This window comes from Pan troglodytes, chromosome 13 (assembly GCF_028858775.2).
Source record: "Pan troglodytes isolate AG18354 chromosome 13, NHGRI_mPanTro3-v2.0_pri, whole genome shotgun sequence".
NCBI classification, from domain to species: domain Eukaryota; kingdom Metazoa; phylum Chordata; class Mammalia; order Primates; family Hominidae; genus Pan; species Pan troglodytes.
In genome coordinates, this window is record NC_072411.2 from 71,021,223 (window position 1) to 71,043,792 (window position 22,570).

Sequence of the window (22,570 nt, forward strand, 5' to 3'; positions counted from 1 at the left end):
TCCCCTGCATTTTCTAAGTGTCTGGCACATAGTAGATGCTGAATAATTTCTTATTGAATGAATAACTGTAAAGACAATGAAAATTAAAGGCATTAGCTACTTTAGCACAAGTGAGCAATAAAGTACACTTGTAGCACCTGTTCAGTTAAGGCTGTTATTGACCTGGCATTTTAGTAACTTATTATGTTTCACAAGTACATTTATTAGTGTATATCTTGGACTATCATAAAGCTCAGTTATATGAGCTGTTAATTGTTAGCTGAGAGATCACTGAGTTTCCATTTTCATGGCATATTTTCTTTTGGACTCAGTCAGAAAATCATCATTTCATAGCTATAAAGTGTTCAGTTAATTTGAAATTATTAAATTGCTGGTCTCATCAATTCAAATGTTTAGCATCCCTTTACTATAAAATATATAAGTATTATTTGTTTCTCTATAAAATTTCTAGAAGATAACATTGGAAAAGCCCTTCTAGACTTTGGCCTAGGCAAAGATTTCATGACCAAGAACCCAAAAGCAAATGCAATAAAAACAAAGATAAATAGATGAGTCTTAATTAAACTAAAGAGCTTTTTCACAGCATAAGGAACCGTCAGCAAGTAAACAGACAACCCACAGGTTGGGAGAAAATCTTCACAATCTACACATCTGACAAAGGACTAATATCCGGAATCTACAATAAACTCAAAAAGTGAGCTAAGGACATGAATAGACAATTCTCAGAAGAAGATATACAAATGGCCAACAAACATATGAAAAAAATGCTCAGCATCACTAATGATCAGGGAAATACAAATCAAAACCACAATGTGATACCACCTTAATCTTGCAAGAATGGCTATAATAAAAAAATCAAAACATAATAGATGTTGGCATGGATGTAGTGAAAAGGAACACTTCTACACTGTTGGTGGGAATGTAAACTAGTACAACAACTATGGAAAACAGTATGGAAATTCCTTAAAGAACTGAACATAGAACTACCATTTGATCCAGCAATCCTACTACTGGGTATCTACCCAGAGGAAAAGAAGTCGTTATACAAAAGAGATACTTGCACACGCATGTTTATAGCAGCACAATTTACAACTGCAAAACTGTGGAACTAGCCCAAATGCCCATCAACCAACAAGTGGATAAAGAAACTGCGATATATATATAACATATATGTATATATATACACAGATATATATAATTACATATATATATATGACAGAATACTACTCAGCAATAAAAGGAATGAATTAATGGCATTCACAGCAACCTGGATGGGATTGGAGACTGTTATTCTAAGTAAAGTAACTCAGGAATGGAAAACCAAATATTGCATGTTCTCACTCATAAGTGGGAGCTAAGCTATGAGGATGCAAAGGCATAAGAATGATACAATGGACTTTGGGGACTCAGCGGAAAAGGGTACGAAGGCAATGAAGGATAAAAGACCACAGCTTGGGTTCAGTGTATACTGCTTGGGCGATGGGTGCACCAAAATCTCACAAATCACCACTAAAGGACTTACTCATGTAACTAAATACCACCTGTTTCCCAAAAAATTTATGGAAATAAAAAAAAAATTTAAGGTATTACTTGTTTCCACAGACAGACTCCATAAAATAATTGATGCTTTTTTCCTGAAGACACCAAAGTAATAAACAAAATATCTAATCCATGGACTTTTCTGAGATACCAGAAGGAAATGCTATGTCTCGGTCAGTAAGTCCAAGGTACCTGGACGAGGGTTCCTGGTGTATACTCTCCTTCATCCAGGACAAGTGTGGAACCATACCAGAAGGCCAGTGCATAACACAAAAAGATGAGACACCACACGAATCCAGTAAAGAATCCCATCACTATCCCTTTTCTAATTCCCCAACGCTGGGCAAACACAAGATTTTTCTCATACCTGTGAAGAGAAAACGTCTGAGTCAATTTCAGCAGAAACAGCTCAAGTTATAATGTTTAAAACAGGCCAAGATGCAGTGGTTTTACAAAATGATCATAAAATCATCCCAAACACAGAGCAGCTTCAGGGAGAAAAATCTCCAATAACCTTTGTGTAGTTTTTTAAAGTTTGTTTTAACCTGACAATGAAACTTGTTGAAAGGGCGATACTTAACAAAGCTGCCTGATTGCTGCTTGGATTGCATAGTGAGGTAAGCTTGGCCCCAAGAGAAAAGAATTTTCAACATAAATATATGAACAAGAGAGATCTAGTATTGTGTTTGAAGTGTTTCCTTGAGTCACATGACATGTCCTTATCAGAAAATAATGCAACTGTCTCCAAATAAGTAGACCAGACTATTTTGTTTCCAGCTCCCCAGGCTTGGAACTAGTGTTTGCACCAACTCATCTGTAACTCACCCATCTGCCCTGTGGCTGAGATGCTGTGTTGTGACACACTGGTCAGGTTCACAGCCATGAGACATGGATAACTGAAACTATGTGGAAGTCCAATGCAAGGAATAGGTTTCAGTAATTCCATGATCTAGCCATTAACAATGGGCTTTGTCTCATATATAGCTCAGGCATTCTGAAACTGCCTTCCTACATCTCAAGAATTGAATTCATGGAGAACTTTTAACCTTTTGCAGGACACAAAATGAAGGTCTATCCTATGTTTGTTACCATTTTTAAAACACTAAACTGTCTCTTTTATTGACAATAAAAGATAATGTCTTTCATGGTGGAAGAAATATGCTACTGAAATTTTTTACGAGAAATAAGGAACCTCACTCCACAAACCAAAAGAAGTGGGGAAAAGAGGATAATAAGAGGTTGTAAATCCTATTCTCTTTTTTACTTGATGGATTTGGTAGCAACTGAGAATAACACCATCTTACCAAATCCACAACACATAAAGTAAGATTTGCTATTCAGTTGGTAGCTATTTTATAAAAATCAAAGCATGGCACGTAGTAAGTACTCAATAAATACCAGATAAATTAAAGAATAAACAAAATTACATTTTAGACAACTGTATTATTTTGGCCATTTGGGTTTTTCTTTTCACTGGGAGTTAATCTCTAGAATAATGCTCTATAACTTTTCAACACTAATTTGTTTTTTGAGACAGGGTCTCACTCCATCATTCAGGCTGGAGTGCAGTAGCATGATCACAGCTCACTGTAACCTCAACCTCCCCAGAATCAGGTGATCCTCCCACCTCAGCCTCCCAAGTAGCTGGGACTACAGGTGTATACCACCATGTCTGGTTAATTTCTGTATCTTTTTGTAGAGATGATGTTTTGCCATGTTGCCCAGGCTGGTCTCAAACTCCTGGCCTCAAGCAATCCACCTGCCTTGGCCTTCCAAAGTGCTGGGATTACAGGTGTGAGCCACTGTGCCCAGCCTGTTTGACCAAATAGAAATCTTATCAGACTTTATAAAGAACATGTAGCACAGTACCTGAATAAAATGTGTTTAATTAAAAAGGTGTTCAATAAAAATGTGTGAAATAGCATTTTGAATCATGCTGGCATTTCTTTATTATTTTTTAATTGACAAAAGTTACATATATTTATGGTATACAACATGATGGTTTGAAGTATGTATAAATTGTGAAATGGCTAAATCAAGATAATTAACACGCATTACCTCACATACTTATATTGTGTGTGTGTGTGTGTGTGTGTGTGTGTGATGAGAACACTTAAAAATCTATTCTTAGCAATTTTCAAGTATGCAATGCATTGTCATTAACCATAGTCACCATGTTAACAACACATTTCTTGAATTTATAAACTGCCTCTTAAGTGTGAATAAGGAAGGGTTTCTTTTAGATCACCATGAACTAAATTAAAACAACTACAATTAGATAATTGATGTCATTATTTTTAAAATATCTCAAACTACCCCTGTTTAACTGAAATTTTGAATCCTTTGACCAACGTCTCCCCAGTTCTCGCCTGCCCCCTCCCCCCTCAAAGCCCCTGGTAACCACTGTTCTGCTCTCTGCTTCTGTGAGTTCAACTCTGTCAGTGAGATCATGGGGTATTTTTCTGTGCCTGGCTTATTTCACTTAACATAATGTCCTCCAGGTTCATCATGTTGCTGCAAATAACAGTATTTTCTTCTTTTTAAAGGCTGAATAGTATTCTATTGAATATGGTGTGTAAATTTACACACACATTTTCTTCATTCACTTGTCTGTTAATGGGTGCTTAGGTTGATTCCATACCTTGGCTATTGTGAATAATGTTGCAGTGAATATAAGAGTACAGTTATCTCTTGACATAGTGATTTCATTTCCTTTGGATATATACCCAGTAGCAGGGATGCTGGATCATATGGTAGTTCTGTTTTCCATTTTTTGATGAATCTCCATACTCTTTGGCTGTACTGATTTACTTTCCCACCAAAAGCGATCTGTGTAACAGGGTTTCATTTTCCCCATGTACTTGCCAACGCTTGATATCTTTCTTCTTTTTATAATGGCCATTCTTACAGGTATAAGATGATATCTCATTGTGGTTTTGACTTGTGTTTCCTTGATGATTAGTGATGTGTGACATCTTTTCACATACCTGTTGTATGTTTCTTTTTGTATGTTTTCTTTTGAGAAATGTCTATTCAGGTCTTTTGACCACTTTTTAATCAGGTTGTTTTCTTGTCATTGAGTTGTTTGTGTTTCTTATATGTATTGGATATTAACCCCTTATCAGATGTATGGGTTACAAATATTTTCTCTCATTCTATAAATTGCCTCTTCACTCTGTTGATTGCTTCCTTTTTGAAGCTTTTTAGTTTGATGTAATCCCATCTGTCTATTTTTGCTTTTGTTACCTGTCCTTTTGGGGTTGTGTCAAAAAAATCATTGCCTAGACCAATGTCATAGAGCTTCTTCCCTATGCTTTCTTCTAGTAGTTTTTCAGTTTTATATCCTACATTTAAAACTTCAATCCATTTTGAGTTGATATTTGTGTATAGTGTGAGGTAAGGATCAAATTTCATTCTTCTGCATGTGGATATCCAGTTTCCCCAACATCGTTTATTGAAGAGACTGCCCTTTCCTCATGGTGTGTTGTTGGTCTCTTTATTGAAAATCAATGGACTATAAATGCATGGACTTCTTTCTGGGCTCTCCATTCTTTTTCATTGGTCTATGTGTCTGTTTCTATGCCAGTACTATGCTGTTTTTATTACTATAGTAATCAAATAATCTAATAATGATCTATTACTTTGTAGTAGATTTTGAGATCAGGTAACGTGATGCCTCCAGCTTTGTTCTTCTTGTTCAGGATTTTTGCTATTCAAGGTCTTTTGTGGTTGCTAAGAAGTGGCAAGAATGGGTATTTTTGTCTCGTTCCTGATCTTAGGGGGAAAAGCTTTCAAATTCTCACCCTTGAGTATGATTTAGCTGTGGGCTTGTCATATGTTACCTTTATTGTATTGAGGTACATTCTTTTTATACCTAATTTGTTGAGAGTTTCTGTCAGGAAAGGATATTGAATTTTATTAAATGCTTTTTCAGCATCTATTGAGATAACCATATGGTTTTTGTCTTTCATTCTGTTAATGTGGTATATTACATTTATTGACATGCCTATGTTGAACCATCCTTACATCCTAGGGATAAATCTCACTTGATCATGGTGAATGATTCTTTTAATGTGCTATTCAATTTGGTTTACTAGTATTTTTGTTGAGCATTTTCACGTCCATGTTTATCATGGATATTGGCCTTTGATTTTCTTGTAGTATCCTTTTCTGGCTTTGGTATCAAGGTAATATTGGCCTTGTAAAATGAGTGTGAAGTATTCCCTCCGCTTTAATTTTGTGGAAGAATTTGAGGAGGACTGGTACTAGTTTTTCTTTAAATGTCTGGTAAAATTCAGCAATGAAGCTATCAGGTCCTGGGCTTTTCTTTCATGGGAGACTTTTTATTACTGATTCAATCTCCTTACTCATTATTGGTATGTTCAGATTTATTTCTCTTTATTTCTCCGTGATTCAACCTTGGCAGGTTGTATTTTTCTAGGAATTTATCCATTTCTTCTAGGTCCTCCAATTTGTTGGCGTTTGTTTTTAGTAATCTCTTATGATCTTCTGTATTTCTGTGGTATCAGTTGTAATGTCTCATGTAGGCTTTTCTTTAATGACAGCAAACAGCATTATAGACTGATATGAGGTATAATATTTATACATACATACCATCAGAGTTTGAAATAAATATCTACCCTGAGCTGGCTTTCTAAAAATTGCCAACTGCAACATCTTTTAAAACATACTGCTAAAGGCTTGGGACTTCTTATAGTGCCTAAATTACCAACCTAAATTACTCTGCTTAGCTCCCTCTTGAACAAGTACTTCCTCCGGAGGCCACAGACCAACGTGGGTCTGCCGCTTTGCACAAACTGAGAGACTCAGGGTACTATGCTGATTGATGAAATTAAGGAAAGAACCAGATTCCAATTAACCAACCTTTCAACCTCTCTTTTCTCACCACCAAAAGCAGCCACTGTTCTCATTGATGAAATGACTTCATCAGCCACCACCCCTGCTTTGGCATAGGCCTTCAGCTCATAGTCCGTAAACTTGGACACACTCTAAAAATCAAAAAGAAGAAAAGAAAATGTGAAGTCCAAGAAATTAGGTAAGTCAGTCTGTCATTCAGATTCATTTAACATGTGGCATGGGTTTAATACAATATTAGATTCTCACTGTAACATCATTGACAGGAGGAAGAAATCTGGTTCAAATTTGGTCTATGGTAAGCTTCATCCAGGGTTGTCTGGTTGTTGATATATCAAAATGACCCTACTAAAAGTAAGAACCTCCTCAAAGAATAAGTTCCAAATAGGACATTCTGTAAGACTAAAGTGTTTCAGTCATTATACTAATAAAGTGTTAAGTTAGACCATGTCATAGTTCATTGCTATTAGCCAATGGCCATTGCATAATTTATAGACAAACGCCAGAGACACATGCAGATATCATGATTGGGTATAATATATGACATATAACATATAAAGTATAGGCATGATGTTGAAAGACGATTTCAGATGATTCCAGAAAAGAAAGTCCATTTTCACTCAGTTGGAGATGCTCAAATACGTAGTTTTGATTTTTACAAAAGGAAATGAAAAGACATCTGTACTTAACAGTAGACACATTACTTTTTCTAAAACTGACTTGGATTGAGTCCTAGTCAAAATGAACCCCCAAAGAAACCCCTGGCACAGATTAATAAATAAGAAGAGGAAAAAACACATATTGCAGAAGATCAACTAGCTCAGAAATATAAAAATATATATAATACCCAGATTAAGGGAGTTTATCTTCCAGTAGTTTTTCCAAACTTTTAACAGCAAAACTCTTATCAAAATCTTAGATGGAATTCTAAGGTGTAAATTAAGTAAGTATTCATAGTAGTTTTTAAAAACAATATATTTATTTCATCAGTGTACATTTTATAAAACATGTGAATTAAACATGTAACAGTAAGGAAAGTGAGGCTTTTTTTTTTTTTTTAAAGAGATGGGTTCTTGTTCTGTTGCCCAGGCTGGAATGCAGTGGCATGATCCTAGCTCACTGCAGCCTCAAACTCCTAGACTCAAGCATTTCACTGGCCTCAGCCTCCTGGGTATCCGAGACTATAGGCACATGCCACCATGCCTGGCTATTTAAAAAAATTTTTTTTTTTTTTTTTTTTTTTTGTAGAGATGGGATCTCACTGTGTTACCAAGACTGGAAGCTGTTTTTACTAACATTAAAATTTACATTTGAGCCTAGTGAAGTTGCTTGTATAGTTTGTTGTATAGTTGCTTGTAGAAGTTTGTTGTATAAGGACAAACATACACAGACTTGAAAGCAAGACAAGACATGTGCAGACCTACAACATTCCAAATCAGTGATGAGTTTATGAGAAGCTGGAAATGGGTACTGAGATGACTAGAGAAACCAAGCGTTAGAGCTGTTTAAAACCAAGTGAACTGGGCTATGTGTTAACCTCCAACATGTTGAAATGTGGCCTATGATCCACATGAGTGTGTATATTACTTTATCATAGGTTTGAAGAAATAGATTAGTGTATTCAGAAAAAAATGAAAAAATGTTTGCAAAACCCCTGAAGCTCTTCTGTGGAAGTTGAGGGTTCCCTGGAGTATAGTTGGAAAGCGGTTAGTAGGAAAGACTGCCGTAAAACTTGAATGATATAGTGGATTGAAAAACATATACATCTCTCTTTAGCAATTGATTCTGTGCCCGACATGGCTTAAATGCCTAACGTGGATTATTCCCTGAATCATCATAATGTTTTTGGGAGGTATTATCCCTATTTTAAAGACAAGGAAACTGAGGTTTTCATGGGTTAAATGGATTTTTCCTGAGTCACACAACTTGTTAGCGGTACAGCCAAGTGGTGACCTAATGAAATGGAGTGAGCTCTTTGCTATTGTCACTTTAAACCATTTTCTATTTTATCTGGGAAATGTTTGAATAATGTAGTCAGTGGACTGTGAGAATATTTTGCTATTGAGCAATAGGAAGTTGGTACCTATTGCTCAACGATGTGTGAGGGTGTATGCTGTTTTTCAGTTAAATTCTATTCTCATTTATAGCACAGTTTTAGTATGCCTGATTCCATAACGTGCTATCTAATGTGGCTGCTCTAATAATAATTTCTCAGTCCTTGGGAGTGTTTTTAGCTGATGTGACCCGAAATTCCTATTCCTATATGTTGTCCAGGCCTCAATTCCTGGGGAACCGAGACAGTGACTGGGATAACTCTTGGAATGGGTCAGATCACCTCTCTCTGAAAGAGGTTATCTGAAAGATAAGATGAAATGGAGAACACAGTTGTGATTGCAGAAATCCTTCTTATGTGCTTGTTAATGCTCTTTGCCTGTTGTGCCATTTCAGGGAAGTGCCCGAGCTTGGGAGGACATGGAGAACAATAGGCATATTGGAGAGTGAGTGGGGTTTGGAGTCAGAGCCCCTTAGACTTGAATCCTACTCCGCCAGCTGTGCAGTCCCAGACAAATCCCCTTACCTTTCTGAGCCTAGTTTCTTATATTTAAAATGATGTTAGTGCTCACTTTATAAGATTGATGTAAGGATTAGAGATAATGACTATTAAGCTCCTAGTAGTGCCTAGAGAAACAGTGAATGCTCAATAAATGTAATTGCTGTTAATAAAACAATATTTACCTATTAAAACATCATTAATCCCTATTCGATGAAATGTCATTTGACACTGGGGAGTAATCTAACACACTACATGAAAATAGTGATAATTATGTTGCTAACTGTACTCAGGAAAAGTGACTCAAGCTTCACATTTTTGGCTGTTTATGAAGGCAAATGTCTTCCCATGGAGAGATGCAAAAAGACATTCTTACCAGACCAATGGTGGCTGCTCCAATCCCAATGAGAGGGCTGACAGAAATAATAACCAAGGTCAGTTTCCAACCCCTGAAAAATCCCAACAGGAAACCACAGATGGTCGAGGTCATGCGCTGAATGAAAAGGGCCATTTGGTCAGCTATGGCATCATTGATTTTATTAATATCACTAGAAACCAGAAAGATTTTGGTCACTAAAACTGAATTTGATCATTCAAATATCTTGCTGAAAGTCTCAGTCTTTCCCTTTTAAACATTCCCATCTCTCTATCCCCATCACCCTTGGATAGCATTAACAGCCTCTCAAATCTTGGAAAATTTGCTGCCCCTTGGGATGTTATCAAGCCTCTTTCCTCATAGCCAATCAATTTTGTTCTTAATCTAGGTTTCCCAGCTGGTACTCAGTATTGATAAAGGCTTTTGGAAACCATCTTATTTGTCTTTTTCTTTTACATAGCTAATATCCTTGCTCTGTCTTGCAAAGCTTTTCTTTCTTCAGGCCTGCTGAATCCTTTCAGCCTCAAGGTTCTAGTCACATACCTTCTCGTGCATCAATCTTGTATAATCCCCCAAGAAGAAGTAACACCTTTCTCCCTGTGTTTCCGTAACACTGTAATTAATCCTTGCGCATTTGTGTGTGTGTGGAATTATTGCATTCTGCTTATAGGCAGTATAGAGTAGTGGTGAAGAGTGCAGATTCTGGAGCCAGACTAGGAATTTGAATACAACTCTTGTTGGGCAAGTTACTTAACCTTTTTGTGGCTCAATTTTCTTGTCTGTAAAATGAGAACAATAATAGAACCTACCCCAATAGGTAGTAATGAGGATTAAAGTAGCGAATATATGTAAAGCCTATAGGACAGCGCCTATCATATAATAAACAATATGTGTTAGTTCTGATTATTTGCTTGCATTTCTTATTTCCCCTACTAGGCTGTAAGTTCCTCAAGAGCACAAGTGCAAGGTAATTGCTCCAGAATATTGATTGAATATAATTATATTAAATTCATATTCCTGAGAACATTTCCTTAATCTCTTGTCCAGTTGGAGTGAATAGAGCTTGGAACTAAACAGCAAGAAAGAACCTAAGACATCACCCAGATATTAGGCCATTGTGTTCCAGCAGGGTTAGATAACTGCTCAAGGTCACAGTAAGGAGCAGAGTAAGTGCTGGAAGTCAGGGGTCCTGAATTTCAGTGTGCTTTATCTACACTGTAGAGTGACTGTCTTTCAGGGGACCTCAAAATTCAGTTCAATAGGGTTCGACCAATTCTAATTCCTCTCATTTAGAATTCCTGGGTGGCTGTTAATGACCTAAACTAGGTGTAAACTGGATTTAAATCCAGTTACACCTGGACAGCTAAATAACCTTTTTAACTGTCTTCTATAATATTTCCTTTCTAATATTTTCATTAAGGTCTACACACCAAATTGCAGTACCTTGGCTTTCAATTTTTAATGTCCATATTTGACAGTGTATTACTTATGAAAAAGCCATGCCACCTATGAAAGCCCAATTTAAGACATGAAACATAGGAAAACTGAAAATATTTTTAAATTTTTATTTAATTTAGAAACAAGGGTTTTATTATCCAAAAATCACACACTAAAATACTGTTTTACCAGCTACTTACTCAGAGAATCTTGTATTCAGCTCCCCCACTGAATTGCAGTCAAACCACCCTATTTCCATTCTCATTATTCTCCTAAAGTAAAATTTTCTCATTTTCTGTATCTGATGAGCTGCGGCAATGACCCAAAAGCATATCTGGAAATGGACAAAGGAATGTTTAGCATTGCAATGTTTGAAATATTTGTTAATTTCTTCTTTTTTCAGAAGAAAGTACTTTCAATACCGCAGTTGAGAAAAGGGGGAAAGTAATTCAGAAAATGCCTCTTCTTGGGAACTAAGATGTGAGCTCTGTCATCTGCTGCTAAAAGTGGAGGTAAACAGAACCTTCGGCAGGGTAGCCTGAGATTTGGGTTTGAATCCAGCTCTGACACTTAAGCAGGCCCATGTCTTCTGGACTTTACCCTACAGAGCTTCACTTTCTTCATGTGTGAAAGAAGGCTCACAGCACCAAAAATAAGGCATTATTCTTCTTAAATAACTATTTTTAATGCCATTTCTGAGTGAATTTCCTCTCGGAAAGACCTGCCTAGAAGCATTCATGCATAGTTTTCAGGCAATACTTTTCAAGAAATGTAAAACAAAAATTATGACATCAGCAAAAATCTAATCTGCTGATAGATTTTTCCCTAACTAAAAAAAAAGAAAGCCTGTCATTAAAATTCCCAATGCCTAAATGGGAAAAAATGATTCATTTCTCTTTACAAACAGCACTGCCTGGAATTCTTGAATGAATGGGAAAGAATTCATTATTTTTCTACAAAAGAAGGCAAAAGATAAAATATTTTTCTTTCTTAATAAGGGTTAAGTACCTCCAAGCCCTTCCATCACTTAAATCTAAAATATGCTCTAGATTCAGCCTTTCAGAATTTGGGTTGGAATGCAGTTTGTTGAGACTTTAGCAATGAGAGAAAAAGAAAGTAAATTTTGCTTTCCTCTATCTCCCCCTGCCCCACATTCTTCAAGTTACTCAACTGCCCCCTACAAACACACCTGCAAATGTCCATTTCTGGATATAGAAGAGAGGATGAAGTAGGGAAAGGCAGGGGGAGGACAGGACATTACAACTACGAGTCTATTATGCATCTCTCTGGACAGCCACTTGTATCCTCCTAAGTTTCCACCCGAGAGAAGAATCCCTCTCCATTCTCTCATGTCCTCTGGAAACAGACTGTAGTTCTTAGGGCTTCTGATTAGCTTAAAGAGTGGCAACACATTGCATCTCATTGTAATGTCTTTGAGGTCAGATATTGATCTATAAATTATACGGAGGAGCTACTAACTTGAATATATCCTGTGATAAGTACTGCGACAGCAATTCCAGCATAGTAAGTGGCAAATTTGATCATTTCACTCTCAATGTTCAGCAACCTTCAAAAGAGGGAAAAGAATGTTCAGACTTGCAAGTAGGATCAAGCCACCAGAGGTTACATTTGTGGATATAGAGGGATTTAAAAATATATATATTTTAAATATATATATAATATATAATAAATATACTATATACAGTATATTTCTATTAGACATGAGTAAGACATTTTATCTATGCAAAATTATAATAAATCCAACCAAATTTCTAAACAGACCTCATGGTACCAATCACAGAAAATATGCATATCCCCTTCATTTTTATAGGCAGAGATGCTAGGACTATGAAATAATTAATTAGCCATTGTTGGAAGCCAGGGTACCCTAAATGGCAGCCCAGGGCTTGGTCCACTTTAGTCTCTTCCATGCATACTCATCATGCAGTGATAGAGCAATCACAGGTAAGAAAGATTTTCAAAAGCCAGACAGGCTGTCTGAAAAGAAACTGATAGAATGATGTGTGCTGTAAATCAGGAGGCTTACTGTTACCTCTTCTAGGAATGCAAGCCAGCTTTTCAACTTCTCTATCTCAGAGTGACACTGAAAAATGTGCCTGTTATCTTCTCATGGGAGAGAAAAGCATTTTATTAGCCCTGTCTTTTTGCTGACTACAGCCTAAGTTCATTCACCAGGACAATTTCTAAGGTTGAAGCCAAAGACACTTGTGGGAAATAGCAAGAAGAAAAATAGCAAAGAAAAATACTTTGGCATTTTTCCCAGCAGCACTACCATGTTGCTGCACAGGGTTTGGGATTGGCAGTGCCAGGGAGTGGAGGAAAAAAAAATTCTGAAATTGCTTTTAGGAATGAAGGCATTCCATAATTAGAAAATTAACATATTGGTTGATGACAGTTATGATCTTCAGGGACAAGTTAAATGGTATAGAGTCTACTTTAGAAAATCAGCAAGCAGCCTCTTTAGCATGGGTTCTTCATCCCACATCCTTTCTGCTCTCTGTCAGCCTTCTTTTTGTGGCTTGAGCTTGATTTTTTTTCTCTGTTGAACTCAGGTCAAGCATTGCAATATAATTCATTTAATACAGAATAAACTGCACTATTAGTCAATATCTTTATTGAATATATTTATATTGAGTACATTTATGCTTGTCTTGCTAGTAGATTGCAAGCTACTCAAGGTCAAGGGCTGGGCTTACACTGCCTGAAATCAATAAATGTTTCTTGATTTTGCTTTGACTTTCAAAATACTAATTAGGAAGGGAAATAACTGCTGTGGTCAACCCTTCTGACAACCTCAAAACCAGCTAAGGTCTCTTGTGCTCACCACATTCCCAGTCTTTCATGATGACTAAGAAGAACCCTGAGATGAACAAGAACTAGAAAATCATAAACTTATCGATGAGTATCCACAATCAGAGGCTCTTATAAAAGCTAAATATCTCTGAACAGAGAGTATACTATATTATTATAAGTAAAAGCTTTCTAAGGTATACGTGAGTCAATTTTCTTCATTTTCAGTTTATTTTGGGGTGTCCAAAACCAGAAAACTATAAGCATTTGTCCAAACATTTTACTTAGAGAATAGTAGTTAACAGAGGCTGGGAAGAGCAGTGGAGGGGGAGGGATGGGGAGAGGTTGGTCAACAGGTACAAAGTTACTGTTCAGGAATAAGTTCTGGTACTACATTGCATAGTAGGTGACTATAATAGTTAACAATAATACATTGACTATTTCAAAAGAGCTAGAAGAGAGGATTTTGAATGTCCTCACCACAACGACATGATAAATGTCTTAGGTGATGGAAATGCTAATTATTCGATTTGATCATTACACATTGTATACATGCATCAAAACATCACACTATATCCCATAAATATGTATACTTATGTGACAATTAAAATGATAATAATAAATAACTTTACTTAAATTTCCTGTGGTGTCTTTATTCTACAAGCACTTTAAGCGGAAGTGATGAAGCGACTGTCATTAAAAATGCCAGTTTACAAACATATGTGGATTAAGGGTGTTGGGCACTGGCCCAGCTCTGGGATTTTCTGGAACAAAGGTCAAGATAATTCTATCACTGCTGGATGGTGCAGATAAAGATATATGCAGTTTATCACTCTCTTCACTCCTGAGGTGTCGCTGAAATGAGTGGTTAACTCATTTTTATTTTATTCTGGGAAGAAGAGGTGATTAAGGCTTTAGAGAACTTGATAATATTTCTGGAACAACAGAAAAAACCTATCAGAAAAACTGACAGGAAGGAAAAGAGCAGGCCTGGCTTTGCTCCCATGACTGCATACCAAGGTCTGTATTGCCTGAATGGTGGGAACACTTGTCATCATAAAACCCCAGGAAGGATTCTATAAAGTGTGCAGGTGATTTGGACCACAGAATGGAATTTTTTTAACAGCAAAAACGGACATGAATCTACTTGAACGAATTAAGATTCCCCATTTGTTGAATAACAAAGACTCATTTGTTGAATAGCAAAGAAGGGAGAGAGATGACATTAGAGGAAAAAAGATAAAGGGACGTTTTACAAATTATTATGATATGAGGACTTATTTTGCTTTTTTGTTTCTTTTTACCTTGTTTTGGAAACTTTTTACTTTTTTTTTTCATTTTACCTTGTTTTGTCATTCAATTTACACATCAAGCTTACAGATTTACTAAAGCCATATCTTGCAAATATCTTGCAAAACTGTAGTACAATACCACACCCAGGATATTGACACTGATATAATCAAGATCAGAACATTCTCATCATCTCAAGACTCCCTCATATTGTCCTTTTATATCTCCACATGCTTCTATCCAATCCCCATATCCTCCTTAGCCCCAGCTACAATCAGTCTGTTTTCTTTTGCTATAATTTTGTCATTTCAAGAATGTCATGTAAATGGATCATACAGTGTAGAACCTTTTGGGGTTGGCTTTTTTCCACTTAGCATAATTCTTTCAAGTTTCATCATTAACAGTTCATTCCTATTTATTAAGGAGGATTCCATATAATATAGATAGATGGATCACAGTTTGTTTAACCACTCATCCTTTGGAGGATATCTGGGCTGTTTCCAATTTTTATCTATTACAAATTAAGCAGCTGTCAACATTTGTGTATAGGTTTTTATGTGAGCATAAGTTTTCATTTCTCTGGAATAAATCCCCAAAAGTAGAAATGCTGAGTCATGTGGTAGTTGAGTGTTTAGATTTTTTAAAATTACTAAACTGTTTTCCAGGATAGCTATGACATGGTTTGAATGGCATGAGTGATTGTATGAGTGATTCAGTTCTTCCACATCTTCATCAACATTTAGGGTTATCACTATTTTTAATTTTAGCCATTCCAATAAGTCTATAGTAATATCTCATTTTGATTTAATTTGCATTTCTCTATTGATGTTGTTTAACATATTTCATGTGCTCATTTGCCATCTTTTGTCCTTACTCATGTCTTTTTCCCATCTTTGAACTGAAATTTGCTATTGTTATTTTAACACTGAGTTTTGAGAATTTTTTATATATTCTGGATCCTAGTCCTTTTTTGGATATACAAGTTGCAAATATGTTCTCCCAGTCAGTAGCTTGTCTTTTCATTCTCTTATCAGGATCTTTTACAAAGTTTTTAATTTTATTGAAGTCCAATTTATCAAATTTTCCCTTTATGAATTGTGTTTTGGTGTCATCTACATGCTCTGTCCAGCCCTAAAACATGAAAATGGTCTCTTCCATATTTTTCTAAAAGTTTAGTTTTATTTGTTACATATAAGTCCATGATTCATTTAAGCTACTTTTTGTATAATTTCATTTTTTTGCCCTATGGATGTCCAGCTGCTCCACAGCCATTTGATAAAAAGCTTATCTTTCCCCCACTGAATTGTTTTTCCACTTTTGTCAAAAATCAATTGGACATATTTGTGTGGGTCTATTTCTGAGTTCTCCATTCTGTTCCATTGATCTATATATCTAACCTCTGTCAATGCCACACAGCCTTGACTGCATTAGCTATATAATATGTCTTGAAATTGGGTAGATTGATTCTTCTCACTTTATTATTCTTTTTCAAAATTATTTTAGCTATTCCAGTTTTTTTACATTTTCATAAACATTTTAGGGTAATCTTTTCTATATCTACAAAACATCTTGCTTATATTTTGATATATTAGGGCTTAAATATGTCATTTTCTTTCTTGTTTTCTATTTGTTCTCTGTTATTTCTGTGTTTGCTTTCTCTTACCTTCCTATGGGCTGCTTGAACATTTTTTTAGAATTCAATTTTGATTTATCTATAGTGTTTTTAAGTGTCTCTCTTTGTATAGCTTTTTTAGTGGTTGCTCTAGGAAATACATTATAGATACCTCACTTTTCACAGTCTACTAGTGTTGTCATTTTACCAATTCAAGTGAAATATATAAAGATTACCTCCCATTACATACCTCTACTCTCCTTCGTTAATAAGTGTCTTAACTATTTCCAAATTAAACACACATCAGACAGTGTCATAGTAGGATCATATCACAGTGTTAGAGTTTCTACCATAAAACATAATTCAGAAAGCTTAAGAGAAGGGAGGTCTATTGCATTTACTCATAGTTTTGTTACTACGCACTCCCTTCCTGATGTCTAGGACTTCTTTTATTATTTCCTTTCTACTTAAAGAACATTCCTTAGCCATTCTTTTGGGGTAAGTCAGCTGGCAACAAATTCTCTTGATTTATTTCATCTGAAAATGTCTTGATTTCCCCTTCCATGACGGTGGTGGTAATGTTTTGACTCTGTCACCCCAACCCAGCAGGTAAGGGGAGAGGTGCCTTACTATAGTGGGGATGAGCCAGGCCTCCCACATATTCTCCATTGACACCATGGGGGTGAGTGAGGGGGTGGCACAAGAGGGGCTTATTACCACCTAGCAAGTGTGGAAGAGTCTATGCTCCCAAATCAACATTCGCTGGCATGGGTGAGAGTGAGGTCACCGTTTTCTTCTGTGGTGTTTGGCTAGAGTAGAGCAATTATTGCTTAGAAGTTTTCTAGTAGGCTTTCTCTTTCTGACCCACTATCTAGAAAAAGCAGGATTTTGTTGAGTCTTTTTGGTCTGCACTCATTGGGGTTTCCAGTTTGCCAGCTTTTCCAACACTTAATCTAGTACATATCAGGCATAAGATACCCAGGGAACTTATCAACATGTTATTACTTGGCTCCTGAGGGCTCTAGCCAGTTGACTTTTTCCCCCCCACTTTTCAGGATGTTATGTTTGTTTTACATATAATGGATTAAACAATACAATAAAAAGACAGAGATTGTCAGATTGCATTAAATAAAACAAGATCCAACTATGTACTGTCTACAGGAGACACACTTTACATCCAAAGATACAAACAGGTTGAAACAAAAAGATAGAAAAACAAAATCATTTCAAAAAGCAACCGTAAGAACCCAGGAGTGGCTATACTAATATCAGACAAAATAGACTTTAAAAACTTGTTACTAGAGATAAAAATCATTTTGTAAAGATAAAAGGGTCAATCCATCGTGAAGTGATAACATTTATGGAGATACATGCACCTAAAAAAAGAGCCTCCAAAACACATGAAGCAAAGTCTGGTTATTATAAAAAAGAAGGATGATATCAAGTGATGGCAAGAGTGTGGAAAAAAGGGAACACTTGTACACTGTTGGTGGGAATGTAAATTAGTACGGTCATTATGGAAATATGTATGTAGGTTCCTCAAAAAGTTAGAAATAGAACTGCTATATAACCTAGCAATCCTATACCGGGTATATATCCAAGGAAAATGAAAACAATATATCAAAAAGATATCTACACTCCCATGCACACTGCAGCATTATTCACAATAGCCACCTATGTGTCCATCAACAAATGAATGGATAAAGAAAATGTGGTACATATAGATAATGGAATATTATTCAGCTTTTTTAAAAAATCCTGTCCTTTGCAACAACACAGATGCACCTCGAGTATATCATGTTAAGTGAAATAAACCAGGCACAGAAAGACAAATACAGTGTAATCTCACTTAAATGTGACATCTAAAAAATTTGAATTCATAGAAGCAGAGAGTAAAATGGTAGTTACTAAGGGCTAGAGGTGGGGAGATTGGGGAGATGGTTAAAAAATACAAAATTTCAATTAGGAGGAATAAGTTCAAGAAATTTACTGGGCTGACTATAGTTAGTAACAATGTTTTGTATGCTTGAAAATTATTGAAAGAGTAGATTTTTATTTTTTTTGTTTTATAATGTACATTTTATTATTTTTAAAAAATTTTAATTTTTATTTCAATAGGTTTTTGGGGAACAGGTGGTGTTGGGTTACATGAATAAGTTCTTTGATGGTGATTTCTGAGATTTTAGAATGGTGCACCCATCATCCAAGCAGTGTACGCTGCATCCAGTGTGTAGTCTTTTATTCCTCACCACTTACCCTTTCCTCCAAGTCCCCAAAGTCCAGTGTATCATTCTCATGCCTTTGTGTCCTCATAGCTTTGCTCCTACATATGAGTGAGAACATACACTGTTTAGTTTTCCATTCCTGAGTTACTTCACTTAGAATAATAGTCTCCAATTCCATCCAGGTTGCTGCAAATGCCATTACTGCATTCCTTTTTATGGCTAAGTAGTATTTCATGGTGCGTGTGTGTGTGTATGTGTGTGTGTGCATATATATATACACACACACATACACACACAAACGTATTAAAATGTAATATATAGTAATATAAAATGTAATATATATTACATATATATCATATCTATATCATATGTAATATATATATTACATTTTCCTTATCCATTCGTTGATTGATGGGCCTTTGGGCTGGTTCCATATTTTTGCAATTGCAAATTCTGCTGCTATACACATACATATACAAGTATCTTTTTTGTATAATGACTTATTTTCCTCTGGGTACATGCCTATTAATAGTAGTGGGATTACTGTATCAAACGGTAGATCTACGTTTACTTCTTTAAGGAATCACACACTGTTTTCCATAGTGGTTGTACTAGTTTACATTCCCACCAATGGTGTAAAAGTGTTCCCTTTTCACCACATTCATGCCAACATCTATTCTTTTTTGATTTTTTGATTATAGCCATTCTTGCAGGAGTGAGATGATAACACATTGTGGTTTTGATTTGCATTTCCCTGATTTGCTTGGTAGTGGCAAGTTCCCTCAGCATTTGTTTGTCTGGAAAAGACTATATCTTTCCTTCATTTATGAAGTTAAGTGTCATTGGATACAAAATTCTTGGCTGATAATTGTTTTGGTTAACGAGGCTAAAAATAGGACCCCAATCCCTTCTAGCTTGTAGGGTTTCTGCTGAGAAGTCTGTTTTTATTCTGATAGGTTTTCCTTTATAGGTTACCTGGTGCTTTTGCCTCACAGCTCTTAAGATTCTTTCCTTCATCTTGACTTTAGATAATCTGATGACTATGTGCCTAGGTGATGATCTTTTTGCAATGAATTTCCCAGGTGTTCTTTGATCTTCTCGTATTTGGATGTCTACATCCCTAGACAAGAGATCTTCCTTCAGCAAAGCCAGGAAAGTTTTCCTCAATTATTCCTTCAGATATATTTTCCAAACTTTTAGATTTCTCTTCTTCCTCGAGAACACCAATTATTCTTAGGTTTGGTCATTTAACATAGTCCCAGACTTCTTGGAAGCTTTGTTCATTTTTTAAATTCTTTTTTCTTTGTCTTTGATGGATTAATTTGAAACCCATGTCTTCAAACTCTGAAGTTTCTTTCTTCTGTTTATTTGATTCTATTGCTGAGACTTTCCAGTACATTATGCATTTCTCTAAGTGTGTTCTTGATTTCCAGAAGTTGTGGTTGTTTTTTATTTATGCTATCTATTTAACTGAAGAATTTTCCTTTCATGTCCTGTATCATGTTTTTTATTTCCTTCAGTTGGACTTAACCTTTCTCTGGTGCCTCCTTGATTAGCTTAATAATCAACCTTCTAAAGTCTTTTTCTGGCAATTCAGAGATTTCATCTTGGTTTAGATCCATTGCTGGTGAGCTGGTATGATCTTTTCGGGGTGTTAAAGAACCTTGCTTTTCTGATTCTCTCTTATTTGGGTAGACTATGTCAGAGGGAAGATCTGGGATTCATAGGCTGCTGTTCAGATTCTTTTGTCTCATGGTGTGCTTCCTTGGTGTGGTGTTCTCTCCCTTCCCCTATGAATGGGGCTTCCAATAAGCTAAACTGTAGTGATTGTTTTTGCTCTTCTGGGTCTAGCCACCCAGCAAAGTTACCAGGCTCTGGGCTGGTACTAGCAAGAGTCTGCAAAGAGTCCTGTGATGTGATCTGTCTTCAGTTCTTGCAGCTGTGGATAACAGCACCTGCTCCTGGTGGAGGCAGCAGGGGAGTGAAGTGGGCTCCGTGAGGGACCTCTGTTGTGTTTTTATTTAGTGCATTGGTTTTGTGTTGGTTGGCCTCTAGCTAGGAGGTGGCACTTTCAAGAGTGCATCAGCTATGGTCCTATAGGGAGAATGCAAAGTTGCCCTCAGGACACCTGGTTATGTATTCAGGTTTCCCAAGCGGTGGGCAGGGCCACAGAGTTCCCAAGAGAATTGGGCCTTTGTCTTTGGCTACCAGGGCAGGTAGAGAAAGACCACCATGTAGGGGCAGGGATAGGCGCCTCTGATCTCAGCCTATCCTTGGGAGGGGCTTGCTGCAGCTGCAGCTGCTGTGGGGGATGGGGGTGTGGTTCTCAGTCCAATTCAGTTATGTTCCCAGGAGGATTATGGCTGCCTCTGCTAAGTCATACAGGTCACTAGGGAAGTGGGGGAAAGCTGGCAGTTACAGGCCTTAACCTGCTCCCACTCAGCCCACAGTACTAGAGGTTAATCTCATGCCCACCGTGCCCCCAACAACAGCACTGAATCTATTTCCAGGCGGCCGGTGACCAGGGCTGAAAATTTGCCCCAGACCACAAGCCTCCCCATTGAGAAAGCAAGCGGACACACAGTTTTTTGGCATCCCAGGAAGCCTGAAGCCAAGAGTAGATTTTTAGTGTTCTTACAACAAAAAAAGATAAGTGTGTGAGGTAGTAAATATGTTAATTAGCTCAATTTAGCCATTCCACAATGTATACATATTTCAAAACATCATGCTGCACACCATAAATATATATAATTTTTATGTGCCAAATTAAAAAATATTTTTAAAGACATAGAAAATCTGAGTGGACCTATAACAACTAAAGAGATTGAATCAGCAATCAAAAACTTTCAACAACAAGGAGTCTAAGATGAGATGACTTCACTGAAGAATTCTACAAAGCATTTAAAGAACTAATACCAATTCTTCACAAACTCTTCAAAAAATAGAATGGAAGGGACCACTGCCAAACTATCAGGCCAGAATTATCCGATACCAAAAGCAGGCAAAGACATTATAAGAAAAGAAAGCTCTTATATATTATATCTCTTATTAATGTAGACACAAAAGTCTTCACTAAATACAAACAAGTTGAATCCTGCAGCATAGTAAAACGATTACTCATTATTACCTGGTGGGATTTATTCCAGGAGTGCAAAGGTAATTCAACATATGAATATACATTGATGTAATATACCATATCAATATTATAATGGGCAAAACTGCATGATCATCTTAATAGATGTAGATGAAGCACACGACTCAATTCATGACTTAATGATTAGAACACTCTACAAACTAGGATTAGAAGGGAATTCCTCAACATAATAAAGGACACTTGTGAAAAAGTCATAGCTAATGCCATACTTAATGGTGAAAGACTAAATGTTTTCCCCCTAAGATAGGAATAAGACAAGGATGTGTGCTCTCACCATTTCTACTCAACATTGTACTGGAGGTTTGGGCCAAAACAATTAGGCAATAAGATAAAATAAAATAAAATAAAAAAGGCAGCTAGATTGGAAAGGAAAATGTATAGTTATTTCTATTTGCAGATGATATGGTCTTGTATAAAAAATCCTAAAGAGCCCACTAAAAAACTATTGAACTCATAAGTAGTTCAGCTAGGTTTAGGATAAAAGATCAATATACAAAAAAAAATTGTATTTTGCGATAGTAGCAATGGGCAAACTGAAAATAAAATTAAGAAAACAATTCCATTTATGATAACATCAAAAATAATAAAATACGTAGCAATCAATTTAACAAAAAATTGCAAAATATTCTGAAAACTATAAAACCTTGTTGAAATAAATTAAAGCAGACTCAAATAAGTGGATCACGAATCAGAAGACTTA

The 22,570-nt window shown here is 36.2% G+C and overlaps 1 protein-coding gene across 2 annotated transcripts in view; it reads right to left on the reverse strand.

Moving 5' to 3' along the window:
• The window catches only part of ABCB11 (ATP binding cassette subfamily B member 11), a 113,589-nt gene that overhangs the window by 67,305 nt on the left and 23,714 nt on the right, over positions 1 to 22,570 (reverse strand). For both annotated transcript variants that reach the window (XM_526100.7, XM_009443642.4), the window contains 5 exons: positions 12,258 to 12,345; positions 10,979 to 11,112; positions 9,342 to 9,513; positions 6,424 to 6,548; positions 1,732 to 1,906 (listed from right to left, as the gene is read on the reverse strand). In XM_526100.7, coding sequence (XP_526100.2) covers positions 1,732 to 1,906; positions 6,424 to 6,548; positions 9,342 to 9,513; positions 10,979 to 11,112; positions 12,258 to 12,345 — 694 coding nt within the window. The remainder of the gene's footprint in view (positions 1 to 1,731; positions 1,907 to 6,423; positions 6,549 to 9,341; positions 9,514 to 10,978; positions 11,113 to 12,257; positions 12,346 to 22,570) is intronic.